At 46.1% G+C, this 15813-nt stretch overlaps 1 protein-coding gene across 1 annotated transcript; it reads right to left on the reverse strand.

Moving 5' to 3' along the window:
- Positions 1 to 14020: 14020 nt before the first annotated feature.
- Positions 14021 to 15439, reverse strand: LOC125524644 (sphinganine C4-monooxygenase 1-like). Its single transcript, XM_048689679.2, has 2 exons — positions 15146 to 15439; positions 14021 to 14794 (listed from the first exon to the last, which is right to left on the reverse strand). The coding sequence occupies exons 1-2, from the start codon at positions 15374 to 15376 to the stop codon at positions 14222 to 14224; spliced, it is 804 nt and encodes a 267-aa protein (XP_048545636.2). The 5' UTR covers positions 15377 to 15439; the 3' UTR covers positions 14021 to 14221.
- Between the last annotated feature and the right edge of the window lie 374 nt (positions 15440 to 15813).

Raw genomic sequence — 15813 nt, forward strand, 5'->3', positions numbered from 1 at the left:
AGCAAAAGTCAATTGCAAATCACCAATATAATCCATAACATAAGATATTTCTCCTCCAAAGCGTGATTGGGGGAGTTAAAAAACAAGATACAACTGTCATAAGTGAGAGCAGCATTATCATTCGTATCTTTGTCATCAATAACTTAAGGGATGAGCAGAACATCTATGCATATTCATAAGGGAACACAAGATATAATATTCATAAGGGAGAGGAAAACATATAAATAGTGAGAAACCACATTATTAGTGCCAGAACATGAGCACGAACGTTTGTAGTCAAGTTATGTATATCTAGCCAAGTGAACATATATATCAGGGGAAACCAAACAAATTGCTCAATCGGACTTGTGCTGCTCGTGCACCGCAAGGGCGTGCTTAACCGGGCGCGCCTCTACCCCTCCACCATCATGCCTCGTGTTGTGTCATTGAGATCGACCCAAGGTGCCGAGGAGAGCCAAGATTTGGAAGGATTAGATTAGATTCTAAAACGGCAAGATGAGTTGGACGTGCAACTTGCGCTTTGTTTGATTGTTGGTTGGATGCTGGCCAAAGTTCCAGATGATATGGTTGCTGCTTGCCGATATTGTTGTTGTCGCAAGGCCTATGTTTTGTTGTTGCTGCTTGATGATATTTTTGTTGTGTACTTGGCCAGATGGATGGCATCGATGACATGAGCATGCGCCCAAGCTGAGGAGGACATCGTCGAGTCCGACCTTAACCTTTACCATGAGGCCGTCCACCATGACTCCCCACAGAAGGTCGATCCCTCTTGATTCTAAGATTTTATTGTTGTAGCCTAGTTTCTAAATGAAACTTGATGCATAAAATTATCATATTTGGCAAAACAAATGTCAACTTTGACTAACTTAATTCACATACTAGTGGTTCATGTAGGAAACAGGATCACTTTTTGCTGCTCGACATACTTGGCCATAATATGATTTTTGTTGTAGTTGGTTTGAAATTGGGGAACTCGGCGGTGAAAACATTTGTAGTTCCCGCCTAAGAGCTTTTGCCTTCCAGTCTTGAGAGCTAATGCTCCTGGATGTCTGAGCCATGTTGATTTCCCCATGTTAATCTTCTTTTTGACCTGTGAAAAACAATGTGCTAGCCCATGTTTACCAGAACAAGGTCTCTGTTTATGTTGGTTGATAATTCACTCAATGCACTCGGAAGGAAGTTGCTTATGTTATGTGTTGATGGACCATTTAACATATCCCTTATTTGTATACAAACATTTACTTTTGCTATCTAGATGCATTATGAAACTTGTTACTTGCATCATCCAGGAATGGACCATTGTAACACCCCAGATGTAACTTGCCATATTTCTAACTCCGACTCTTGCCATTTTCGGCTTTAAGTTATGAGATTCCCACCGTGGTTGGGTTTTGTCTTCGTTTTGTATTTTGTTCATGTCATGCATTTCATATCATGTCATCATGTGCGCCGCATTTGCATTCGTGTTCGTCTCATGCATTCGAGCATTTTCCCCGTTAGTAATCATGTCCAGCTGTTTTGCAATCCCGGTTAGTAATCAGAGCCATCCCCGACTTAGGAGCCCCCTGCTTGATCGAATCGCTGACGTTGTTGAGTCTAGAACAAAATGTTTTGAGTCTTAGGATTATATATATCGGAGAGTGGGATTCTTTTTACTCCTCAGTCCCTTTGTCGCTCTGGTGAGGCCTCCTGACATAGAAGTTTTGACTCTTCTCTCCTCAAATTTCACAAAAAAAATTTAGGATCACGCGGGTATCTTGGAATCGTTCCGATGGTTTTGTGACGAGAACATTGTTCTTGGTGCCTCCTGACATTTAGGGGTTGTGGAAGTGTCCCGGGGAGTTGAGCTCCGAGGTGTTGTCGTCACAATTTTATCGTTGCAATTCTGGAATACCTGAGTTCGGCGACATCGAAAATCTCTTTTATGCAGTTGTTGGTGAGATAACCTCGACGGCACCCAGTACTGGGGCGGGAGTTCGGAAGTATTTCCATAACTCGTATAACGGATGCTTTTCGAAGGTTGAGGTACATGATTTCCGAAGGTTTCTTGGTTATGTGTTGAAGGATGGATACAGCTGGATGTAGGAATTGTTAGTTTGGGTGAGATATTATGCTTCCCCTATATCCCCAACACCTGATTGCATAACCAGAATGTTTCGGGAGTTTTATAGGTGGGAATTCAAGTAGCTCTAGTATTTCTTCCCGCAGATATTTGGTTTGTGATTGGGTAATCCTTACCACTTATTTGTTCATGTTCGTACCTTGTTGATTTATTTATCTACCTTCATCTAAGTGGCTTCTCACCCTTATGGACATGTGATGTTTTACTTTGGAATTCATTCATTCATCCTTGTTCCAATGATAAGACTTATGTTGCAATTTTGATCCATTGATTTAGCTTGAATATATGTCTTTCAAGATGCTAACGGATCCCAACCTCTTCAGGATGGCTCCTCCAACGCGTCAGAATCCGGACCGCAATGATGGGGATCAGTCGAACCCTCTGCTACCACCTCCACCTCCGGAGGCATGGCAAGCTATCATGGAGGCCACCAACGCCAACACTCAGATGCTTTTGCAACTCTTGCAAGAGCGCAACCAAGGGCAAGGCAACAAAGGAAATCAAGGCCAAGGCAACAATCAGCCTCAGTTTGCTACCCTCAACCAGTTCCTCGCAAACCAGCCGGAGTCCTTCAGCAAGTGTGCTGAGGCCACAGACGCCGACGACTGGCTCGTGGACATCTGCAAACATTTTGAATGTAGCAATGTCAGGCCTGAGGACATTGTCAAGTTTGCTTCGTTTCAACTCAAGGACCAAGCTGCTGAGTGGTATCAACAATACAGAGATTCTAGAGGAGGTCGTGTGATTAACTGGGATGATTTCTGCCGAGACTTCAAAGCTCACCACATTCCACAAAGTGTTGCTGAGAGCAAGCATGAGGAGTTCCGCAATCTCAAGCAAGGCAGCATGTTCGTGTATCAATACAATATCCAGTTTCAGAAACTTGCTCGCTTTGCTAAACAAGACGTTCCTGATGAAAAGAGTGTGATCTATCAATTCAGAGGTGGCCTCAGAGAAGATCTGCAATTAGCTCTCGTGCTTCTTGAGCCGACCAAGTTTGATCAATTCTACAACATGGCACTAAAGCAAGAAGCTGCTCAGCTCAAGTGTGAGGCATCTAAGAAGAGAGTCAGGGACGCAGTTCAGCCTTCTTCCTCACAAGTGGCAGCTAAGCAATAGAAGTTCTGGTTGCCGCCTCCTCCTCCGTTTCGTCAGCCCTACCAGCAGAAGAGCAAAGGTGGCAATGGATCTTCCCACCCACCCAACCCAGTCTATCAGAACAAAGCTCAGTCTCAATCTCCAAGGTCAAGTGCTCCTTATCATCGGCCGCTCTTAGTGGTTACTTGCAACAAGTGTCAACAGAAAGGGCACTATGCAAACAAATGCTTCAACCAAAGGTGCCTTCCGCCTCCTCCTCCTGTGAGATCATCAAGCAATGCAGTGGTCAAGCATAATCCCAAGCATGCTAAGGTCAACATGATGAATGCAGCTCAGGCAGAGGATTCTTCAGAAGTGATCATGGGTAACCTTCATGTTAATGATATTCCTGCAAAAGTCTTATTTGATATTGGTGCATCGCATTCTTTCATGTCATATCCTTTTGCATCCAAGCACAATTTTGGCACTAAGGCATTACCTAAAGCATTGCAAGTTGTTTCTCCGGCTAAGCGTTTGAGCTCTAGCATGATGGTTCCGAATGTCGGTATCGAGATGGGCGACTATAAATTGCTGGCTTCTCCACTTGTTCTTGGTGACTCGGATATTGATCTAATTCTCGGCATGGACTCGCTTTCTAAGCACAAGGCTCTGCTTGATTGTGCTTCTAGAGGAATTCAATTGACACACTCTTCTGAGGAGGTGATCATCTATGCCGCTCAGGACGAAACCATTCGACTATTTTCTCTCAATGAGAAGGGCAAGTTGGATGCCATCTCTCAGATTCTAGTCGTTTGTGAATATATCAAGACATCTTTCTAGAAGAGCTTCCGGGAATGCCTCCTCACCGGCCAGTTGAATTCGTTATCGATCTTGAGCCTGGCATGGAACTTGTTTGCAAGAGTCCTTACAAGCTTGGACCAAAGGAGTTGAAGGAATTGAAGAAATAGCTCGATGAATAAGAGCATCTGGGTCTGATCAGACCGAGTTCATCTTCATGGGGTTGTGGTGTTCTTTTTGTCCAGAAGAAGGATGGCACGGACCGACATTGTGCCGACTACCGCCCATTGAACAAGAAGACAATAAATAACAAGTATCCACTTCCCAACATCAATGAGCTTTTCGAGCAACTTAAAGGTGCCAAAGTATTCTCCAAGCTTGACCTCCGTATGGGTTATCATCAGATTCGCATTCGTGAACAAGATATTCCCAAGACAGCATTCAGAACAAGCTATGGTTCTTATGAATATATTGTCATGTCTTTCGGCCTTGTCAATGCTCCTCCAACGTTCTCTCGCATGATGAACTTCATCTTCAACCCTTACACAAATGATTTCGTCCTGGTGTATCTCGATGATATCTTGGTCTTTTCCAAGAATAAGGAGGAACATGCCAAGCATTTGAGATTGGTACTCGAAAAACTCAGAGAGCATCAATTCTATGCGAAGTTTTCCAAGTGTGAGTTCTGGCTTGACGAAGTTCTTTACCTTGGTCATATCATCTCCGCCAAGGGCATCGCTGTTAACCCTGAGAAGGTGTCTGCAATTGTGAATTGGGAGCCTCCTAAGAATGTCAAGCAGCTCCGCATTTTTCTTGGGCTTGCAAGCTATTGTCGAAGATTCGTTGAGAATTTCTCTAAGATTGCAAAGCCTCTTTCCAACCTCCTTCAGAAGCATGTCAAGTATGTCTGGACGCATGAATGTGACGTTGCTTTCAACACCCTCAAAGAGAAGTTAGTTACAGCTCATGTCTTGACTCCTCCTGACGAATCCAAGCCATTTGAAGTTTTCTGTGATGCCTCCTTACAAGGTCTCGGTGTTGTGTTAATGCAAGAGAAGAAAGTTGTGGCTTATACCTCTCGTCAGTTGAAGCCCAATGAAAGGAACTACCCCACTCACGATCTTGAGTTGGCGGTAGTTGTCCATGCATTATTAACGTGGAGACATCTCTTGTTGGGAAGGAAAGTGGGCATATTCACAGATCATAAGATCCTCAAGTACATCTTCACTCAGCCCAACCTCAACCTCAGGCAGACTCGTTGGGTCAAAATGATTCAAGAATACAATCCTAGTATTGAATATACTCCAGGCAAGGCCAATGTCATTGCAGATGCTTTGAGCAGGAAGGCTTACTGCAACAGCTTAATTCTCAAGCCCTTCAAACCGAAACTTTGTGAAGCTTTCCGCAAACTGAACCTCCAAGTTGTCCCTCAAGGCTTTCTTGCCAACCTCCTAGTCTCTCCTACTTTGGAAGATCAAATTCGTGAGGCACAACTCCTGGATTCCATGGTGAAGAAGGTGAAAAATGGGATTGCCAAGAGCCAACCCAAATACAAGTGTTATCGCATTGATGACAAAGACACCCTATTCTTTGAGGATCGGATTGTGGTTCCTAAAGGTGATCTAAGGAAAGTCATTATGAACGAGGCGCACAATTCCCTTCTATCCATTCATCCTGGAAGTACGGAGATGTATCATGACCTCAAGCAGTCGTATTGGTGGACTCGAATGAAGCGAGAAATTGCTCAATTCATGAATGAATGTGATGTCTGCAGAAGGGTGAAAGCAGAACACCAATGGCCAGCTGGTCTCCTCCAACCTCTTACTATTCCAGAATGGAAGTTTGACCATATCGAGATGGACTTCGTTACTGGATTTCCCGAGTCCAAGCGTGGAAATGATGATATCTTCGTTGTCATTGGCAAGCTTACTAAAGTGGCTCATTTCCTTCCAATCAAAGAATCTATCACAGGAGCTCAGTTGGCAGAGCTATACACCTCCAGGATTGTCTCTTTGCATGGCATTCCACAATTGATATCTTCAGATCGTGGAAGCATCTTCACGTCTAAGTTCTGGGACTCCTTCCAGAAGGCCATGGGCACCAATATTCTCTTCAGCACAGCTTTCCATCCTCAAACTAGTGGCCAAGTCGAGCGAGTCAATCAAATCCTTGAAGATATGCTCAGGGCTTGTGTCATTTCCTTCGGTATGAAGTGGGAAGATTGTCTTCCATATGCCGAGTTCTCCTACAACAATAGCTTCCAAGCGAGTTCGGGCAAGGCCCCATTCGAAATTCTCTATGGCAGAAAGTGTCGTACTCCTCTCAATTGGTCAGAGACTAGTGAACGCCAACTTCTTGGCAACGACTTGCTCACAGAGGCTGAAGAAATGTGCAAAGTCATCTGTGAAAATCTCAAAGCCGCGCAATCGCGCCAGAAGAGTTACTATGATAGCAAGCACCGTGATTTGGCTTTCGAGATCGCAGGCCATGTCTACCTCCGCGTCTCTCCAATGAAAGGCACTCGTTGCTTTGGTATCAAAGAGAAGCTTGCCCCTAGATACGTGGGTCCTTTCAAGATCATTGGGATAAGAGGCGATCTCGCCTATCAACTTGAGCTTCCGTCCAACTTCGCAAATGTGCACGATGTGTTTCACGTGTCACAGCTTCGCAAGTGCTTCAAGACTCCTGAGCGCACCATCAACTTCGAAGAGATTGATCTCCAAGAAGATTTGTCTTATCATGAGCATCTCGTTGCTATTCTTGAAGAAACCGAGCGCAAGACTCGCAACAAGTCTATCAAATTCCTGAAAGTGAAGTGGTCACACCATTCCGACCGAGAAGCCACCTGAGAACGTGAGGATCACCTCTGTTTCGAATATCCGGAGTTCTTTCAGTCCTAGATCTCGGGACGAGATCCTCTCGTAGTGGTGGAGTGTTGTAACACCCCGGATGTAACTTGCCATATTTGTAACTCTAACTCTTGCCATTTTCAGCTTTAAGTTATGAGATTCCCATCGTGGTTGGGTTTTTGTCTTCGTTTTGTATTTTGTTCATGTCATGCATTTCATATCATGTCATCATGTGCATCGCATTTGCATTCCTGTTCGTCTCATGCATCCAACCATTTTCCCCGTTGTCCGTTTCGCAATCCAACACTCCTACATGCACCGGCGCACCCCTATTGTCTCTTTTCATGAGCGGGTGTTAAACGTTCTCGGAATGGACCGAGATTTGCCAAGCGGCCTTAGTACACCACCGGTAGACCGCCTGTTAAATTTCGTTCCATTTGGAGGTCGTTTGATGCTCCAACGGTTAACCGGGTAACCGCGAAAGCCTCTTGTGTGTTGCAGCCCAACACCCCTCCAAAACAGCCCAATAACCCATCTAAACCATCTCCATGTCCTCCATCGTCGAATCACGATCGTGTGGGCGAAAACCGCACCTCATTTGGACACTCCAAACTCCCTCTACCTATAAATGGCAATGTATCGGGTGAAAACGCTTGTTCGGTGAAAATCTGGAAACTTTCCCTCCTATCCATCAGGTCTCAAATGAACGGATTATATGAGAGGTGGGATTCCCCTTAGCCACTTAAAGGGGTTTGACAAATAACCCCTGCGATGTCTTAATCTCACTATACAACTTCATCTCCTACCTCCGATCTGATCTAATGCCTGTCAAAACAAATCACCGCAGGGACGCCCCAGAAACCCGGCGCTCGTGACACCGGGCAATGTGCTCGAGCCTGCAACTTTCCTGTCCTGCTTTTGGGGCTCCGCCTCGATGCCGACCAACTTGTAGAATGGCAATTCTTGGAAACGGCGGTGACCGGCGAGCAAGTGCTACATGATGGGTTTTTCTAAACGGCGAGTGAGACACGCCCTCGCTGCTTCCGAGGGACACCACAGCAGGCCCCTGGCTCACATATCGCAGGGCACGAGACGGCTCAGGAACCCCTCTACAGAAAATTAGCTTAGTTGCTTTCTTTAGTTAGTTGAGATCTGCACCTAGAGTTCATATCTCTGCTCAATTTCCCGCTTGTTTATTATTTACTTGGTCTGTAGTCCGTTCGGCAAGTGTGAGCAAATTGTATCGTGAATCTGAAGTTTGTTACAACTGACCTACAAGTTCCTTACTCAGGATCTCGCAGCCCCTAATTTCATTGAATTTGAAATTGATTACAAGAAGTTCTTCGAGGATTCAGATTGATTGGAAGAAGTTGATTGTGTGACAAAGTATCATCTGCAACTTTGAGAGGCATTAATGATCCAATCCCGCTTCCAACTGACCATTGTTGCAAAGTCAAAATCAGCTTCGCGCCAAGGCTGAGTCTCATGCCGGAGCATTTGTGCGCAGCCACCGGAGGTCATGCATAGCTTCTCCTAGTATGTACAAAAAATCATAGGGATCTCCAGCGTCCAGCACGATGGTCATCGGCGCCCATGAGCACCGGGTCTCCGGCGAGCTTCGGCGGTGATTTTTTTATGGAACTCCGACGGTGATTTTTCTTGACAGGGATTAGATCGAATCGGAGGTAGGATATGAAGTTGTACAACGAGATTAAGACTTGGCAGGGGGTTATCTGTCAAACACGTTTAAGTGGCTAAGGAGAATTCCACCTCTCATATAATCCGTTCATTTTAGATCTGATGGATAGGAGTGAAAGTTTCCAGATTTTCACTGAACAAGCGTTTTCACCTGATACGTTGCCCCTATAAATTAGTCTTCCCCGTCCAAATCTAAGGCAAACTCCAACCCTAACCCTAAACGCCTCGAAATCCGCGCCTCCATAGTGCCACCGCCGCCTCCCACCATGCGGGCCCACCAAGCCCATCTCTAGCCCGCCCGAGCCCATCTGGGCCCGAGAGCGCCGTCGCCCGCGCTCGCTCGCCGGGGCTCGCCGGATTTCGCCGGCCGCATCGCCGGAGCACCCCACCGGTGACCACCTGGCCGCGAGCTCGACGTCCGTGCCCCGCCTCCCTTGTCGGACTCGCTGGTGAGCCGCGCACCGCCCCCGTCCGGTTTCCTCCTCTCTCTCCCTGACCCCGTCTCTCTCTCGCACAGGGTCGCCGGCCCCCGTCGCCGGAGTTAGCCAGGCCGCCGTCGCCGAGCTCGTCGTCGGCCTCCTCGCCCTCTACCTTCGCCGGATCCGGTACCCCCATGCCCAGATCTATCCGTTCCCATCGAGCTCCGTCACGCCCGTCGCCGGAATCCCTCGCGTCGCGCCCGCCAGACTTCCTCACCGTCGCGGCCTCTGTCGTCGTCCCCGCGTGCGGGCACACGCGCAGCCGACCCACAGTGGCGTCGGCCCTCTCCACTGCCCTGGGCCTCGGCCCGCTATGTGAGAATCCCCCAGCCTGCCCCGTTGCTCTATCCGATGCCATGGACGTAGGATAGTATCATGCGCTCATTTTTGTTGTCTGCGATTTTGGCTAAGTCCCTAAAAATCTGCATTATGTTAGCATGTTTGAGTGGTCGTTACTTTGGCATGAGTGTCCGAAAGTTATGATCTTGATATGTGAATGTTCGTCTCGATGAGCTCTTCATGTTGGAAGAATTTCCATGCATGTTGCTGTCTATTATGATACCATTTTCATTGATACAAGTGTGCTATAAAATGTTAACTGCTGTTACTTATCAGATCATGAGGTTTTGTCATTTTTGTTGCATTTGATGTGTGCATCGTATGATCTTGAGGTCTACATATGTTTTAGACTACAACATGCCATCTTTACAGAGGAGCTTGTCTTGTATTTTTGTGATCTATGTGGTGACTAGCACAAGCATGCAAAGTAGCCTCTGCAATATTTCTGTTTTCAGGGACTTAGGATTTTGCAAAGTCTTTTTCCTACTGCTATTTTGATTCCATGTAAACATGATGCTACAGTGAGATCCATGCTTGTTTTGAGATACTTCAGTAAGGATGTTTTGAACATATGGTTATGCTCTATCCATCCATTCCCCTGTTGGCAATTATGGAGTTCCCTAGCATGTCTTGTTCTTGCTCTACTTTTGCTATAAAATATTCCTGGCAGAATGTTAACATGTTAATCAATTTTGCCATGGTTGTTGTTAGTGATCCATGCATCCTATGAGCTTGTTCTTGCCACGGTTAGCTTCATGAACATGTTATCTTGTTGTTGGTATGCTTGTTTTGTCATTCAATGCTTTGTGGTGAGTGGCATGATCTCGAAAAGTTGCTATCATAATTATGTTTATGACATGCTTTGTTTTTCTGCTAAGTCTAAAACTGTTAATAAAACTTGCTATGTTTACATGGGTGCCATCATATCTTATATGTCTTTTTGGCTCATGATCAGGAAGGGACTTTTGATATATGCATTCAGTAGAATCATGCCATGCCTTTGTTTGCTATGATATGTTCTTGTAGCATGATATTTGCTTGCTCTAAACATTGCTTCCTGATGTTGTTTTTGGCATGTTAGTTTTTTTCACCAAGTCTATGAAGCTGATATCTTTTGCACTTTTGCCATGCTTGTTTGAACCTTCTCTTGTGTGATTTAGCCGTAGCTCAGTGTTCATGTTTTGTCAAGCATCTCTTGTACATTACTGCCATATGCTTTGTTGCTATGTTGGAGTGAAGTAGCTTAGTTTCTTGCTGCATGCTAAGTAGCATCGTGTTGTTAATCGCAGAATTGTGTTATTCTTGTTTTGCTTGCCATTTGCAAACCGTGCATCCGTTTCCGGTGATCTTTATATCTATTTCAACCGAAATCACCTCATCTTTCCAGCGGCATGCTTGGTTTGCCAAGTTGATGCCTTGATCTTTCTTTTCCTTCCGGAGCACGCATATGCATTGCATATCACATCTCGCATATCATGCCATATTTTTGCATCATGTTGCTTGTGCATTGCACCGTAATTGATTGTTGGTCCTTTGCTTGTTTTCTTGCTTTGGGTGGAGCCGGGAGATGAGTACGTGAACGAGGAACCTGTTGAGAACGCTTACGAGGATCAAGCTTTCGATAACTCTGAGAACTTTGCGGGCAAGATGGCCATACCCTCAAAATCACTTCTATCTTTGCTTTGCTAGCTGTTCGCTCTATTGCTATGCCGCGCTACCTACCACTTGCTATATCATGCCTCCCATTTTTCCATGCCAAACCTCTAACCCACCTTTCCTAGCAAACCGTTGATTGGCTATGTTATCGCTTTTGCTCAGCCCATCTTATAGCGTTGCTAGTTGCAGGTGAAGATGGAGTTTGTTCCTTGTTGGAACATGGATATTGTTGGGATACCATTATTATCTCTTATTTAATTTAATTCACCTATATACTTAGTAAAGGATGGAAGGCTCGGCCTTATGCCTGGTGTTTTGTTCCACTCTTCCCGCCCTAGTTTCCATCATACCGGTGTTATGTTCCTTGATTTTGTGTTCCTTACGTGGTTGGGTGTTATGGGAACCCCTTGACAGTTCGCTTTGAATAAAACTCCTCCAGCAAGGCCCAACCTTAGTTTTACCATTTGCCTACCTACCACCATATACCCTTCCCTTGGGTTCTGCAGACTCAAGGGTCATCTTTATTTTAAAAAAACCCGGGCCAGTGCTCCTCTGAGTGTTGGTCCGAACTAGAGTCCTTTGCAGCACCACCTTGGGGAAACTCGAGAGTTGGTTTTAGTTGTACGGAGTGCTCATCTGGTGTGCCCTGAGAACGAGATACGTGCGACTCCTATCGGGATTTGTTGGCATATCGGGCGGCTTTGCTAGTCTTGTTTTACCATTGTCGAAATGTCTTGTAACCGGGATTCCGAGACTGATCGGGTCTTCCCGGGAGAAGGAATATCCTTCGTTGACCGTGAGAGCTTGTGATGGGCTAAGTTGGGACACCCCTGCAGGGTATAAACTTTCGAGAGCCGTGCCCGCGGTTATGTGGCAGATGGGAATTTGTTAATATCCGGTTGTAGAGAACTTGACACTTAACTTAATTAAAATGAATCAACCGCGTGTGTAACCGTGATGGTCTCTTTTCGGCGGAGTCCGGGAAGAGAACACGGTCTTGTGTTTTGCTTGAACGCAAGTAGCTTCAGGATCACTTCTTGATCTTTTCTAGCTTCTCGACCGTGCGTTGCTTCTCGTCTCGCTCTCTTTTGCGTATGTTAGCCACCATATATGCTTAGTGCTTGCTGCAGCTCCACCTCACTATCCTTTCCTACCCTTAAGCTTAAATAGTCTTGATCTCGCGGGTGTGAGATTGCTGAGTCCTCGTGACTCACGGTTACTTCCAAACAGATGCAGGTGCCGATGATGCCAGTGCAGGGGACGCTACCGAACTCAAGTGGGAGGTCGACGAGGATTCGGGCCGTTACTATGTTTCTTTTCCGGATGATCAGTAGAGGAGCCCAGTTGGGACGATCGGGGATCTAGCATTTGGGGTTGTCTTCTTTTATTTTGGTTCCGTAGTTGGACATTTGATTGTACTTTGGATGATGTATGGATTATTCATGTATTGTGTGAAGTGGTGATTGTAAGCCAACTCTTTATTCCTTTCTTATTCAGTACATGGGATGTGTAAAGATTACCCCGCTTGCGACAAGCCTACCATGGGGCTATGCCTCTAAGTCGTGCCCCGACATGTGGGAGACATAGCCGCATTGTGGGTGTTACAACCATCCATTGAAGTTGAGAATGCCAGGAAGGAGATGGGCATGCCGAGTGAGGAGCAGCCAGCGCAACTAGATCTATGAAGCCTAATGTGCGACATGAATCATCGATCGTGGCTTTTGCAAGCATCTACCAAGATATATGTACCCTTGTATTTTGGTAGTTTTGGAGAGCCCTCCTTTTTGTACAGATTAGAGTATGAGACCCTAGAGTGTATCCGGACTAGGGTAGTGCAATCTTCAAGGTCTGTGGGGTGCATGCATGCATGTTCTTGTTTTGTTGTGTGTGGACATGTTTTGTGATGATCACCCATAGCATATAAAGCCAATATGTTTGTTTGCCATCACGTGTTGGTGTTGGTGTGGCTGGTTGTGAAACATATGATTAATCAAAATGTTTTGAGTAGATGCATTGCAAGTGCGGCGCTTCTCGCTGTGGCTTTTTGTGATTCACCTCTATTAAAATTGACGGTAGGATATCAGGCACATAGATAGACAGAGATTATAGAGGCATGCAGGATGGAGCTTGGACTGGTTCTGGCTGATTAAGAGAGTGAAAAGTCTTATTGTGGCCATTTTGCAAGATGGAAGTAATAAATTTTTTTTAGTTTTTAGATTTTGTTTGCTTGAAAAATTGACATGTTTTCATCGCATTTGACAAATGATTAAAATTTCATCAGTTTTCTAACTCTAGCCGATGCAGTTTTCTAGAAACACTGTCATCGTCATCATGTGGTTAAATGCCTAGAGATGCCCACAAGGGTCTGGATTGCGCCACCTCACTCATCTGTGGCACCATAGCCTTCTTGTTCTCTCCATCATGCCTTCCAAGACGTGTCATCGCCCCCATGTTCTCTTCATCATGCCTTCTTCCAAGACCAGACCATCTCTATATATAGTAAAGGTAGTGATCCATCCGCGTGTGACTTATGACTTGGGACGACGGGGGGATGCTACCCACAAAGCAGCATAAACAAACACTCAAAACTACTTCATACTAATACTTTTTCTTGGACCTAGGTAGCTAGATAGCATCACCTAACATAGCATATAAAAGTGGAGTCTGAAATTCTTCCTATGCATTGTCATTTCATACAAGAATAAATCATAAATATAAAATAAAGCCATGCATCACAAAATGCAGTTACTTGCAATTTGTGTTTATTTGAGACATGGAGATGGCTCTTGTTCCTTCCTCCCTCATGATAACTGCAAGCAACACCGGTAAATTCAATAGTAGTATACTACTTCACTAGAACCATTGCGAGCAAAAGCCAATTGCAAATCACCAATATAACCCATAACATAAGCATATTTCTCCTCCAAAGTGTGATTGGGGGGTTAAAAAAACAAGATAGAACAAACATAAGCGAGAGCAGCATTATCTTTCGTATCTTTGTCATCAATAACTTACGGTATGAGCAGAACATATACATATTCATAAGGAAGCACAAGACATAATATTCATAAGGGAGCACAACATATAAATTGTGAGAAACCACATTATTAGTGCCAGAGCATGAGCGCATACTTCTGTAGTGAAGTTCTATGTATCTAGCCAAGTGAACATGCATATATATCAGGGGAAACCAAACCAGTTGCTCAATCGGACTTGTGCTGCTCGTGCGCCGCAAGGGCATGCTTAACCGGGCGCGCCTCTACCCCTCCACCCTCGCGGCTCTGGAGCGTGAAGGGCATGTACGTGCCGAGGATCTTGTCCCACACGACGAAGAAGGGCTGTGAGAAGTTGTGTTTCTGGCCGTAGAGCTGGTGGTGGATGTTGTGGAAGGCGCTGTTGTTGGCGAAGACGGCGTGGATGACGTTGCCGGGCAGCCAGAGGCCGCAGTGGTCGTCGACGGTCTTGATGGCGCCGAGGGAGATGAAGAAGATGGCGGTCCGGGGGGTCATCCCGGAAGCGAGGAACCCGACGGCGCCGCTGGCGGTGTCCATGAGCAGGCCCTCGAGCGGGTGGCTGTAGAGCGCCCCGAACGCGTAGGGCACCAGGATGGTGTGGTGCTGCGCGTGGACGTGCTTGTAGAGGAACTTGTTGGTGTGGAGGTACCTGTGCACGAAGTACTGCCACGTGTCCATGGCAAACATCGCCACAATGAACTGCAGCGCGATCACCGGTGCCGGAGGCTGCTCCCTCGCGTCGCGCCCCCCGTCGCCGGTGATCTGCATGCATGTTTCGCAGAAAGTAAGTGCAGAAGTTATGTACTACTCCCTTCGTCTTTGAAAAAGTATATTTTCAACTTTGTTGGAAGATCAAACTATTTTAAATTTTGACCGAATTTATGCAAAAATATATTAATGTTTGTGAGATCAAATAGGTATATGATGAAAATATATTTTATCATAAGTCTAATGCTACTAATTTAATGGCATAAATGTTAGTGTATTATTGTATAAATACAATCAAACATAAAATATGTTTGACTTATCAACAAAGTTGGAATTACACCATTTTAAAAATGGAGAGAGTATGTACCAAGTTTGTATGGCACGACGAGGATATGGGATTAGTACCTTGAAGACGATGAGGGAGACGGCGACCTGGACGGCCTGCTGGAGGAGGACGCCCTTGAGGACGGTGCGCTTGGAGGGTATGTTCCTGGTCTCCTCGTCCTCCTTGGGGTGGAGGCGGTAGCAGTCGACCGTCCCCAGCGCGTCCAGCACGTTGTACAGCGCCGAGTAGAGCCAGTACACCGCGATGGGCACGAACGTGCCCAGTAGCTCGTCCGAGACCGCGAAGGCCATCCCCAACACCCCAGATCTTTACAGCGCACACTGATGGATTGCCTCCTCTAGCTTGGAGATGGTTAGATGCATGGATGGTTGATGTAGGCCACGGCTGCTGCTACAGCGGCCATTTATAGGGGGCAGGGGGAGGAATGGCAATGCAGCGGGTCTACGAAGGCCCGCGAGACCGGGGAGAAAGCTTGGGATGTATCTCTGCACGTGCTTGGGAACTTGGGAAGAGAATTCAAGCTAGGGAGGCGGAGGCCGACGGGAAAGCATGCACACTGGCACGTGTCCAGAGAAACATCACTTCCGTTCATGGTTAAGTAACGGATGAGCGTATGTGATCAGTCCAGCTATTTTCACCCTGTGTGCTCGGTGGATCACTGGAACGATCGAGACGTGAGCTGAAGCGGTCCCGCTTGGTGTTCTGCAGGTGTTCTGGGTTATCTGAC

The sequence above is a fragment of the Triticum urartu genome, chromosome 7A (assembly GCF_056163025.1).
Source record: "Triticum urartu cultivar PI428250 chromosome 7A, HENAU_Tu73, whole genome shotgun sequence".
Lineage (NCBI taxonomy): Eukaryota > Viridiplantae > Streptophyta > Magnoliopsida > Poales > Poaceae > Triticum > Triticum urartu.

Excerpts from the sequence above, each read along its gene's own strand:
- LOC125524644 (XM_048689679.2), bottom strand. The coding sequence starts at position 15,376 with ATGGCCTTCGCGGTCTCGGACGAGCTACTGGGCACGTTCGTGCCCATC. Across the intron at positions 14,795-15,145 it reads TCTCCCTCATCGTCTTCAAG|ATCACCGGCGACGGGGGGCG; the intron begins GTACTAATCCCA and ends ACATGCATGCAG.